Source organism: Perognathus longimembris, chromosome 9, assembly GCF_023159225.1.
Source record: "Perognathus longimembris pacificus isolate PPM17 chromosome 9, ASM2315922v1, whole genome shotgun sequence".
NCBI lineage: Eukaryota > Metazoa > Chordata > Mammalia > Rodentia > Heteromyidae > Perognathus > Perognathus longimembris.
The window spans coordinates 39,095,196-39,106,408 of record NC_063169.1 but is presented as its reverse complement, the minus strand read 5'-3'; the positions used below and the strand labels follow the sequence as shown (position 1 = coordinate 39,106,408).

Below are 11,213 nucleotides of genomic sequence, written 5' to 3'. Positions count from 1 at the left end.
GCACTTGTTCATGTGATGATTCCTAGTCCCTCTCCTTGGTGACAGATGGGAGGGAGTCTTTTCTTGCATTTTCCATCTAAACCATAGAAGAAGGGACAGGCTTTGTGGGAGAGAAGGTAAAGCATGGTTTCTTCTTTCACCATAAACTGTTCCTTTATAAAAAGATGATCAACATACATGTATAACATATTCAATGCAATTGCAATTTTTCTGCCCAACACTAAAAGTGCCACCTTGGTCAATATATTTCTGGAGTTTTAAACAGTTGTCCTACAACAGCTGTTTTCAGTAAGATTGAGGCAGGTGGCTCCAGATCAACCACTTGCCACTCACATTCAGGCTGAAGCTTGCATGCTCACGGTCCCAGGAAAATGTCTGTCCTTGTGTCTGGAGTGGGTGTTGTAGAAGGTGATGGGCAGGGAGGGAGCTGGAGGCTGAGTCCTGAGGAAGCAGGAACTAGCTTCTCTGTGTTTCTCTAGCACAGTCTTCCTTGCAGATCCAAATCCATCTTAAAGTCAGAGGGCACTGACATCAGTAGTGCCATAATCACACTATCATTCACATTAATGTGAAAGAGGCACATCGAAAGGTCTCCTTTTTGCTTTCCCCCATTCCAAGAAAGCTTATGGTTTCATGTCACTGGACTACGCAGTCTCACCACAGATATTTCCAGTGATTTGGCCAAAAGTCATGAAATAGAATTCAGTCTCTGGATCTGCTCTGGCAGAAGAGATTTATTTTAGATGACATGTCTGTAAATGTGGTTTTTGGTTTTCCCAAGACATGGAGAAGTTTGAAGTCTCTGCCTTGCCCTATGTGTCCTCATCCAGGAAGCAAGAGGCACAGATGCTGAGCCTCCCAGGCTGGTCAGAAGGGAAAGGGGAGGGGAAACCCTGGATGGCAGATCAGCTCAGAAGGGTTGCACCACAGAGGGAATAGCGACGAGCTGCAAACCAAGATCAGAAGCTGTTACAAACCCACTCCATGTCTGCTTTGGGTGTCACCAATTGTACCAGGCAGGAACCTACAGGGAAGAAGGCGGACTGTCTAAAACCAGTACAGATCCTTGCTTTTATCCTGAGGCTGCAAACCTGAAAATAGAGAGAAGATGAGAGACAGAGACAGAGAGGAGAGGGGGGAAAAGAGAAGAAAAAGAGGGAAAGAGAGAAGAGGTGGGGAGGGAAGACATCTTAAGGGAAGAGAAAGGTAAACACCATTGTTTCATTGTGAAAAGTTACAGGCTTCATCTAAGCAAAAGCAGTGAATGATGAATAAAAGCAAAACAAAGCAAACAAAAAATTCAAATCTGTACTGGAGTAAAGGGGAAGTAGGCAAGACTACTAGCCAGTAATAATATGATGTAAGATTATACTAAAAGCTACACAAAATGCACTGAAATATATTAAAATAAATGAAACTGTATTCAAATACATCCTTCAAATATACCCTTCAAATTCAACTCTACGCCAGCAGCACCAGAGCATTATCATTCACCTTTAAGTTTTACATTTGTAGGAGATGGATTTAATTTGGTAATTAAGCTCATTGTAAGAAGAATCAGATCCCTGAAATCCACAGAGGATTGAAAACTACACTCTGGATACCCCAGATCAGTGCTGTCTAAGGGGAATACAAGCACTATTTCAAGTTTTCTGCCGACCACATGGGAGAAAAAAGTGAAGAGAAACAAATGAGAATCAATCGTTCATATTTTATTTCACCCAATATGCTCAATAGGCGACTGCCCAATGTATTTGAACATGCAAAAGTCAATATAAAAATATGAAGGAATTGATGTTTACATTGTTCTTTTTTGCACAGTTTTCGAAATCCAGTGTGTATTGTATCTTGAAAGCACATCTTAATTCGTCCTAGGCAAGTAGCAAGGACTCGCATGTGGCTAGTGGCTACAACACTCATTTTTCTTATTGTTGTAAGTCTTCTGTGATATTCACAGATATGGCACAGAGTTAGCTAACAAGTGGAATAACAATGCCATTCATGCGGGCTGTATGCCACAGTGCCCCCACCTCCCCATAACAACCAAAGGGAATCTAGGCTCAGTCCAGGGTTGGGTACAGGGTCGAAGGGCTGGTGGGGAGACCACACTCCCTCCTGCGCTTACCTGAGTCCACGCTGAGGCCCAGACCCTGGGCCATGTCCCCCGTGGGGCTCACGAAGGGTCCCCCAGGTGTTGCCCACGAGCCACCGGCCGGCTCGCCCTTGGTGGGGAGCTCGCAGGGTGGACTGCCGGGGGCGGTGGCAGAGGCGGGTGCAAGGCGGGCCGGACGCCCCGAGGCGGCGGGCATCAGCAGCGGCCCATAGCGGGGGTCGAAGTGCGGCGCGTAGACCTCGTGCACAGCGGCGGGTCTCGGGTAAGCGGCGGCCTGGGCGCCCAGGGCGCCGCCCAGGGAGTAAGGATGGTGCGGATGCGGGTGCGGGTGAGCGTGGTGCGGGTGCGCGTGGTGCCAGGCGTCGGTGGCGCCCTGGTGCAGGTGGCTGTGCAGTGCGGCGGGCGAGTAGGGGTCGGCGGAGGCAAAGGGCAGCTCCGAGTGCGCGGCGGCCAGCGGGCTGCCCAGCGGAGCGGGCACCGGCGCCTGGTACGCACTGTTCCAGAACGAGGCGGGGAAGCTTCGCTGGCTCATCGGGTAGGTGCTGTCTGCTGGCGGGGTGGCCGAGGGGAGGAAACGGAACCCGTCACTGTGGGGTCCCCTGCGTGCCAACCCGACCCCGCACCGCAGAAAGGGAGGGGAAGCGGGGTGCGGTGTGTGTGTGGGGCGCTTCTCCACGGGAACCGGCCTTTCCATGAAAGCTGCTCGGTGAGTGATGGCCATTTCTGGGCACCCAGGACCTGGGCTTCGGAAGCCCCCGGGGAAGGAAGTGTGATTCCTTAGAATCTGGCAGACAAAATCTGTGGTGGGGGCAGGGGGAGAAAGAGGGGAGAGGTCCTCTCCTTCGGGGCAAGCTTTGGGGAACCGAGAGCGTCTCCCCCCCCCCCAACCCTTCCCCCGCCCTCAAGCTAATCTGTCGGGGCAGCCTCCATCTCCTTTATTTCCCCCACCCTCAAACCTCTCCTCACTTTAAAGATGTCTTTTTTTCCTTGGTAGGCCACCTAGCCCTCTCACTACCCCTCTCGCATTTCAGCCTTCCTTGTTCCAGAAAATGCATCCTCCGTTCTATGTCACCACGGACTGGAAGTCAGTCCATTGACGTATTTCAAAGCATTATTATTAGTTTTCTTTCTAGAAAACTTCTTTCAAATGCGTGCCCAAGGATTGAAGGGAAAAAAAAAGTAAACTAGACATATTAAGAGAGCAGCTGTGTTTTTTGCACAAGACGTGAAGGGACAGGCTTTCGATCCTAAGTTTTAATTAACAAGCTTTCTGCATCAAAGTAAGAATGCTGGGAATAATAATTATTATTGTCACTATCACTGTCAACCCCTAGTGAATGGCAGCATTTTAAGAGAACAGCATTTGGATCTATTGTGTTGCCTTTGGTAGAGAAGAATAGCCATCGAATTCAGTGGTCTTTAGGAAGCCTTGCACCTGCAGAAAACATCTCTATTACCTACCAGAAATTTTACAGTGATTTGAACGTGCACTCTTGGTGCACTTAGGCACTTACACCTTCCTGTATTTAAAACTAATGTTTTGGAATCTTGTCTAAGGACAAGGTTATTATAATTTTTGCAAGCTTGAGGGAAAAAAGAGGATTCGGGTTGTCACTACCTCCAAAAAATGGCTAAGGAAGTTTGACTTATATTTTACGACAAAATTCTCATTGTCTCATTGTGCAGTGTAGGGCACATTGAAAACTATGCTGGTGAAAAAAGTTTACTAAATGGTTTTGCCATCTTTCCTTTGTTAGTAATGAAGGGAGGCTGAGATTATAGAGTAGAAGAAAGATTTAGTTGGCTAGTCCAGGAAATGATCATCTTTGGTTGGACTAAAGCAGCCTTTAGGGTGGCTAAAGACATGAAGTGTTCCATGAAAACCACCATAGGTGTTTGGACTGTACCTAAAGGTGTATTTCTTTGCTTATTGTAAAGACTTTTTTTTTTTTAAGGTTGAAGATTTCTCAAGTAATTGGAACCTAGGAAGAGGCTTAGGTTAATTACAGAAGGTGTTATTCCCTACCGTATTTTTTTTTTCCCTGTAAGAGACTCTAGGATTTCTTGTTTCTGGTCAAATTAAAAAACAAAACAAAAAACAACCCAAAACTGGGAAAACAATTTGTAAGTTGTTGGTGAGATCCTGCGGGGGCAGGGTTGGGAACCTCACATTTCCTCAGGGCATTTGCATATATTCCAGTATTTGAGTCTTAAAGCCTACCCTGGAGGTGGTTAGAACCGCAAATGTTATTCTAATTTTAGAGAAGGGTACATAGTGACCTCAAAGAGGTTAAGAGACCTGTCCAAGGTCGTATTGTTGAGAAGTGGTAAAGCCAATACAGAGACTTAGAAACCCAGGCCTAACAATTCCAAAGCATTCCTGGTGCTCCCCCACCGGGAATGGTCTTGCACTGCTCTCCACATCACCTTCCCCAAATGTTCTTCCTCACTCCATCTTTGATGTTTAACGTTCTTTCAGTGTCTTTGAACCCCAGGCTGAGAGAGGAAGAGAACCACTCCCATTTACCCTTCCCCTTAAGGCCCCACATTCATACCTCGCCAGGGCCCAGAGCTCCGCGGGGCTTTGCTGCTGGTACAACTGGGGGAGTAGCTGCTAGGCTGGCTTAGGGCCCTACTGAAATGTTCGTCCACCACAGAGCTGATATCCCCCTGGAAATAGGTGAAGAGGACGCAACGGGAGTTGATGTACTCTGCCTCTGGTGGGCGCTCTTTCTCTGGGCTGCCTTCCTCCTCTTTTATACTGGCTGGTGTTTGGCTGGAGAACGAGGAGCTTCCGCTGCCACTGCTGCTAGGGCTGGCGCTGCAGTCTTGGGCTTCCTGCATTTTGGAGTAATAGGCTAGTTTCTGGCCAGAGAGAGAAAGAAAGAAAGACGTCAAATTCAAAAGAGGTGACTAAATAGTTCAGCCTGAGCTCTTTCATCTTGATCCCCACGGATGGAGAGACTGGCATCTGTGCCTAAGCCTTGCGCCCTTCACATAAGGCCTCTTTGCTTGCAGGCTTTCTTAGAAGAAATTGTGATCTTGGTACCTCTGTGTCCCAGAGTTGCTGCTGATCCATGGAGAAATGACTCCAAAAATGTCCTGGTGAAAATCTGAGCATATAGGCAAAAACACCAATTTGACCTCAGAGCTGAGCTTAGAACAGACATATTCCAAAAATTAAACTCCACCAATAAAGGACACTCAAGTTCAGTTAGCACTGGCTATTTCCTGCCTGAGAATCCAGAGTGAGATGTAAGATTAAGCATCCTCATGATGAAACAGAAACAACAACAAAAAAATCCTGCTTCCACATAGCCAGGAATGGAATGGATGAACTACCATGTGAAGTGTGAAAAAGCTCTACTTGCTAATGAATGGGGGGGGGGGAGTAATCATGGGGAGAGCATCCTGCATAGCTATCATAATCATTTCAATAAATAGATGCTGATATTTGTTCATTCATAAAAGTTCCATTTAAAAGTCTGTCTCAGTTTTTAAATGGACCATTTAGGCAGGGAAAAACAAACAACAACAACAAAACCCAACAGTGGCCTTTCAGCATTTTTACACTCAGTATCTCCACACACATGAAGGGCAGAAAAGAGAGCTGAAGGATGCAAGTTTAGATCCTGGGGACAAATCACAATGTTTAATAGTAAGAAATTAAAAACCAAATGTATCCACGGAGAACACTTGTTTAGGAATGAGGAATACACTGTATAGTAAAGCATGCTTCAGACAGAGATGGCCTTGAAAGAGCCCCTGAATCCTACAAAAATGAACAGAAATCCCAATGCAGTAAATTGGCTCAGGACTGGGTGCAGAAAGGACGAGAAAGAGAACTTAGTGAGTCCTCTCCTCCCTGCAGTACCTTAAGAAGGAGCCCCTGATCAATCTCAGAGTTTACAGTCAAGAGATCCTAGTTATTTAGTAACAAATGCCACGTCTCCACCTGCCTTACAATTAGGAACTTTGAGATTCTTAAAAATTAACCTTGAGACTACAAATTTCAAGCTGGAAAGTTTAAAAGAAGAGAGGAAAAACCAAAACCAAACCCAACCCATCATTTGTTCACCAAGAAATTTGTGAAGTCATTCTGAATTTGCAAACAAAATTGGTAAAAACTATTCACTGACACATTTAGGTGAGTATTTCACCTCAATGTGTTCAGGCCCTCACGTTCCAGATTCCTACAGCCCAGAGTGTATGACTTGTTTTGTTTTCTTTTGAATATTGGCCTCACTTTGAACTACCTCAATTTAGGGCATTGAAGGACTAACTTGACATTATTAAATCAAACTTAAAGAGTTTGCAGGAGCGGGGTTAAAAGTAAATTTGATGAAATCAGGGCTGTCGGGCTTGAAAAGGACGAAGCTTTAGAATTTGGTGAGCAAAGACCACCAAGCAATGACCTTTTGCGTGGTATTTCTCATAAGGAATTCGCAGACTCTAGAATTTAATTACCTCAATAGCTGGCACGAGAGATCTGACGGAATCATTCGTCAGATGAATGTATAGGAATGAGAACGCGCGGTGATTCGCATCTCGTACGGACAGGCAGAGCTAAACTTCTGAGCTGCGTTCTGGGGGCAGCTTCACCCTTAGGAGCAAAGTTTGGTTTTTCTCGGAGTGACTTTGAGGGAAGCTGCACTTGCACCCGCATCAGACTGGCAATTTAACAAACTCTAAGAGGAGGGGGGCGGGAACCATTCAGCCCCTGTCATCCTAGTCCGATGATTTCCGAGAACAAGAGTGTGCAAGAACCCTGCTTGGCTACTTTGCCGGGGGAGCAAATGGGCGAGTCCCGCAGGTTAACTGGTCCGCACAACCAACCGGGTGGCAGCGCGGGCAATCCTCGCATCCCAGTGGTGCCCGGAGCGCGCGGAGTAAAAGCAGCCTTGGGGTTGTCGGAGCCCGAGGCTTGCCCAGGTGCCAGGGGCCCAGAAAGGGACCACAGCGGCCGGGGGAGACACGTACCTGGTGGTAGGGGGCGTAGGCGGCTGCGAAGTAAGGCTGTGGAGGACCGTAGACTTGGTACATCACATCCAGACAGCTCATGGCTCCCCGCCGCCGCCGCGCAGCGCTTTTTCATCAACGCCGGGGCCGCGGAGCTCCGGGGTGCGCTACTTGAACCCGAGCTCCGGAGTCATTGGCGGCGGCCGAGCGGCTCGGTATCCCGCTGGCTCGTCCCGTCCGCGGCCCACGCCCGCAATTCTAGCCGGAGCCGCGTTCCGGGACCCAAGCGCCTGGGCTCCTACTAGTGGGCATTTAAACACCACGCCCCGCGGGCGGGAGGCCGGCGTGCTGACGCCACTCCCACGCTGCGAGGGGAGGGGGCCGGGACCCGGGAAGACCGAGGGAGGGAGGGGACCCCGAGGGACGTCAGCCCCTAGGCCGCGCCTGTGATCCCCGGGACTCCCGGCCTGAAAGCCTGTGACCAAAGGTGACCGCGACCGGGCGGCCGCCAAACACCGGGCCGGCCTCGGGCTTCTCTCTCCAAGTAGGGATTTCCCAAGCGACGACGGCGGGGCGGGGGTTGGGGGGGGCGGGGAGGGGAGGGGTGAGTCAGAGACCGGTAGAGGGGAACTGGACAAGTTGGGGCTCCAAATCAGAGAGATCGTGATTCGGGGAACTTATCTAGTGGGGGAGCACCCATTACACACTGGACACTGGAGACTTGGGTGGGCACGGCAGATACACAGCTCTCAGTTCCTCGTCCTCCTCTTCCTCCCGCTGCTGCTGCTGCTCCCCCGCCCCTCCTCACGCCTCTCGCTCCTCCTCACCAGTAATTATTTTGCGGGGGGTTAGTGGTGTCCACTGGAGGACCCGGGGGGACTCCGACAGGACTTGTCCGGGGCGCTTTGGAGCTCCCTCTGAGGGGAAGCAGCCGGGACTCAAAAGCCCGGAATCACGTTCTCCGTGCCGCCCGCTCCGCTCCAGCCCCCGAACACTGCTTTCCCCGGCCCCTCTGAAGTCTCACCCCGCCACTCAGCCCGCCCCGCCCCCGCCCGCCGCGGGCCGCCGGTCCCTGCGCGAGCTTCTTTCCAGGTGTCCGGGGGGGGGGGGCTCCCTACCCCGCTCCTCCCTGCCCCACGGCGGCTTTCCAGGCTGGGGGTCCCCTCCACTGGGCGCGCCGTCCACGCTTCGTAATTGCAGCTTTTCCTAGACTCCAAGAGGCTGGTGGGAGCTGCAGGCAGCTCGCGGAGGGGGCTCGTGCCTCGGTAGTGGGTAAAGGCAAAAGTGGAGACGCAACGTTTCCTGTTAGCAAGGTGAAAGAGCCCGCGACCTTGGCGAGCGGCGGCCTCCCCTCCCGGCCCCGAAAGCCGCAGGTTCACCCCAGGTGGGGAGGGAGCCGAGGAAGCTTCTCCGTGCTGGAGTTTAGGCTTTTCCCCAGGGCAGGTTTGGGGGGCTGCGGAGGCTTTTCCTCGACGGCCGCCCCCAAATTTAAAGGCTGAGCCCGGAGACTGGGAGTACTGAGAGCTCAGAAGCAAGGAAGGGGCTGCCGAGATGCGTGAAAGCGAACCCCAGGAAGTCCCCCACACCCCAGTTTAAATCCAATAGGAAATTTCACAGCGATCCTCAGGCTGGAAAAAGGTGAATACATGTGCTCTTGGAAACATTTATGTTCAGAAAGTAAATTTGATTTCAAATAGTGTCAAGCTTGATTTTTTGTTTACTTTATTAATAAATGGGCGATGGTTCTATGTCTCCCAACTCGGGTTTATTAAGTTGGAGTTGTCCTTAGCGACCCCCCCCCCTCTTTTTTGTCGGAAACTGGGACATCAACGTGGTATCTGATGCTTTCGCTCGTTGGCTGGCGCCCTACCACACGAGCCAGGCCCCCAACACCAAGTGTAATTTGAGTTAAAAAAGAAAAAAACCCGAAGTTTCCCCGCAAATATCTTTTCAGAGGGGTTGAGCTACCAGGTGGTTCCGAGGTCTTCCCGAAGTTTGCCTGTCTCAGGTGAAGCAGGCTACCCTCTCACCCCCATCTCTGCCTGTTTTTACTCTGTAGTCCACACAGTCAAGATTGGCCCCTCTGGGTGAAGGGGAGAGGGTGCAGACCCGTCTCACTGATAGTGCTGTGCAACCTTGCCTTTGAGCCGAAGCTACTAGCAAGATTCCGGGTTGGCCCCGGCTGCGTTTCAGAGCAGATGAAAGGACATAGGGGTGGGGTGGAGGGGAGGTGGCTAAGCAGTCACTACGACCTGAATACAATGCAGCCCAAGTTCACAGCACCCACGCAGCCCATTTAGCTCAGGTCCTGCAAGCTATCCTTGAACTTTCCCAAAGCCGGCCCACCACCCTCCTTCACTGTGGGCTTAGGCTCGGCTACAGGGAAGGCAGCTGCAATGGAACCCGGGGACCGAGCCTGAGGGAAGGGACAGGGAAGCAGAGAGGGCAGGAACTGGATTCCATGTCTAGCCAAAGCTTGGAAACTGCACAGGTCTTTACTTACTTCCCAGAATCTCCCTCCTATCCCAAGTACCCCCTCACAGTGAGATGATGACAGAGGAGAGGGAGGGGGAGGGGGAGGAAGAGGAGGAGAAGGAGGAGGAGATGATTTACAGTGGCTATCCCAGAAAAAATAACGACTCCTCTAACTAAAATAATCGTAATTTTCTTCAAAAAGTGATGTATGATATTTCTAAGTAGGCGATAAATAGAATGCAATTCTCTTCCTTAAGACTGTTTTGCTGTCCACATTACCCAAATTTATTTTACTTGAAATAGTTTTGTTTGTTTTTTTAAATATTGCTGAAGGTAAGCAAAGTAGAGGGAATTGGACCACTGGTCACTAACCTTGAATTTAGAGAAGAAAATATTCCTCTTCTCCAGCCTCTGGCCAAATTCAGAGTGGAGGAAGAGAAATAAACAGTCCAGGAGTTTTAAATCCATCCCCATATTGAAGCATGCGCAGCCTTTTCATGTGGAAAGCTGTCATTTACAGGTGAGTGTATTTTGTGCCTTCCTTAGCTTTTCTCTGCTACCTGGGCACCACTCTCACTATACACTCCCCACCTGTAAATGACAGCTGAAGAGTTCTCCTCCGGTTCATGGAGAAGCAGAAACAAAACACAACTAAACTAAAACTCCTCCACTCTCCCAGTCACTGAAACCACATGAGCTGAGTGGAATTCAGATTTTAATTCTGGGCTTTGGGACAGGGCTGTGGGTCCAAGGAGAATGGTGAGAACATTTTCTCTTCCTTTCCTTGCTCCTCCCCCCTTTCCTAGAGAGAAGACTGCTAACAAAGTAGTTAAAATGTCACCAAATATGTATACCATGAACAAATAGTCCCCATAAAAGAAGTTATCAATCCCATAACTGTCTTTTAACTTCCTAACTGGGCAGTGGAAATATCAACTTTTATTTCAGAAATGAATTCACTTTATAAGAGATTCATGGAAGTTTTTTGAGTTGCCAAAAGGGAAACAAATGAATGAATAATAATAAAATTATTAGTAATATAATAATAAAATAAATGAAAATAAAGCCAATTGCATCAAAATGCCCTTTAAATACATTTGTTCTCTTCTATAATTCTAATACTATGTAAATATGTAGCATCACAGTGAAACATCTTGTTTAGAAAGATTTTCCTTTTGTTTGTAATAAACTAGTGTATTTCATTACTTCTGAATCTCTGTGTCATGTTTGTCATTTTATTCTTAAAATGACAAGGGCATAGCTTTAAAAGAAGGGCATTACAATAGCTATACCTTTATGAACACATAAGATAATGCTAAGTGAAATGAACTCCATGTTATGGAAACGATTGTTATATCACAGTTGTAACTACTTTCAATGTGCCATATGTAACTGTAGCCTCTATTATTGATGATATTCCTGTATCACCTTCCTGTGGTTGTACCTACACTATCTCTGTATCTTATCTGAGTATACTGGAAACCGGGTATACTGGTATTAGAACCAGGAAATTGGAAGGGAATACCCAAATCGCGAGACACAGGGTAAAAAAGACAAACAACTACAAAAGCAATACTTTCAACTGTTTGGTGAAAATGAACTGAACAATTGAACAACCCGGGGGAGGGGGGAAGGGAAAGGGGGGGGGGAGGGAGGAATGAGGGAT

The 11,213-nt window shown here is 48.7% G+C and overlaps 1 protein-coding gene across 3 annotated transcripts; it reads right to left on the bottom strand.

The window, feature by feature from the left end:
- Positions 1–498: 498 nt before the first annotated feature.
- On the bottom strand, positions 499–7,339 carry Vgll2 (vestigial like family member 2). Of its 3 annotated transcripts, XM_048354635.1 has the most exons (4): positions 7,094–7,339; positions 4,669–4,978; positions 2,126–2,659; positions 499–946 (listed from the first exon to the last, which is right to left on the bottom strand). In XM_048354635.1, exons 1-4 carry the CDS (start codon positions 7,172–7,174, stop codon positions 906–908), a joined length of 966 nt encoding a protein of 321 aa, XP_048210592.1. In that variant the 5' UTR covers positions 7,175–7,339; the 3' UTR covers positions 499–905. The 3 variants fall into 3 exon arrangements, with proteins under 3 accessions (XP_048210592.1, XP_048210590.1, XP_048210591.1); XM_048354633.1 differs by lacking the exon at positions 499–946 and having other exon boundaries at positions 1,696–2,662; XM_048354634.1 differs by lacking the exon at positions 499–946 and having other exon boundaries at positions 1,696–2,659.
- Positions 7,340–11,213: the final 3,874 nt, after the last annotated feature.

Coding starts and splice junctions, on each gene's coding strand:
- Vgll2 (XM_048354633.1), bottom strand. CDS start 7,174: ATGAGCTGTCTGGATGTGATGTACCAAGTCTACGGTCCTCCACAGCCT. Junction 4,979..7,093: donor CCTACGCCCCCTACCACCAG/GTACGTGTCTCC, acceptor CTCTCTGGCCAG/AAACTAGCCTATTACTCCAA. Junction 2,663..4,668: donor GAGCTCTGGGCCCTGGCGAG/GTATGAATGTGG, acceptor CCACCCCGCCAG/CAGACAGCACCTACCCGATG.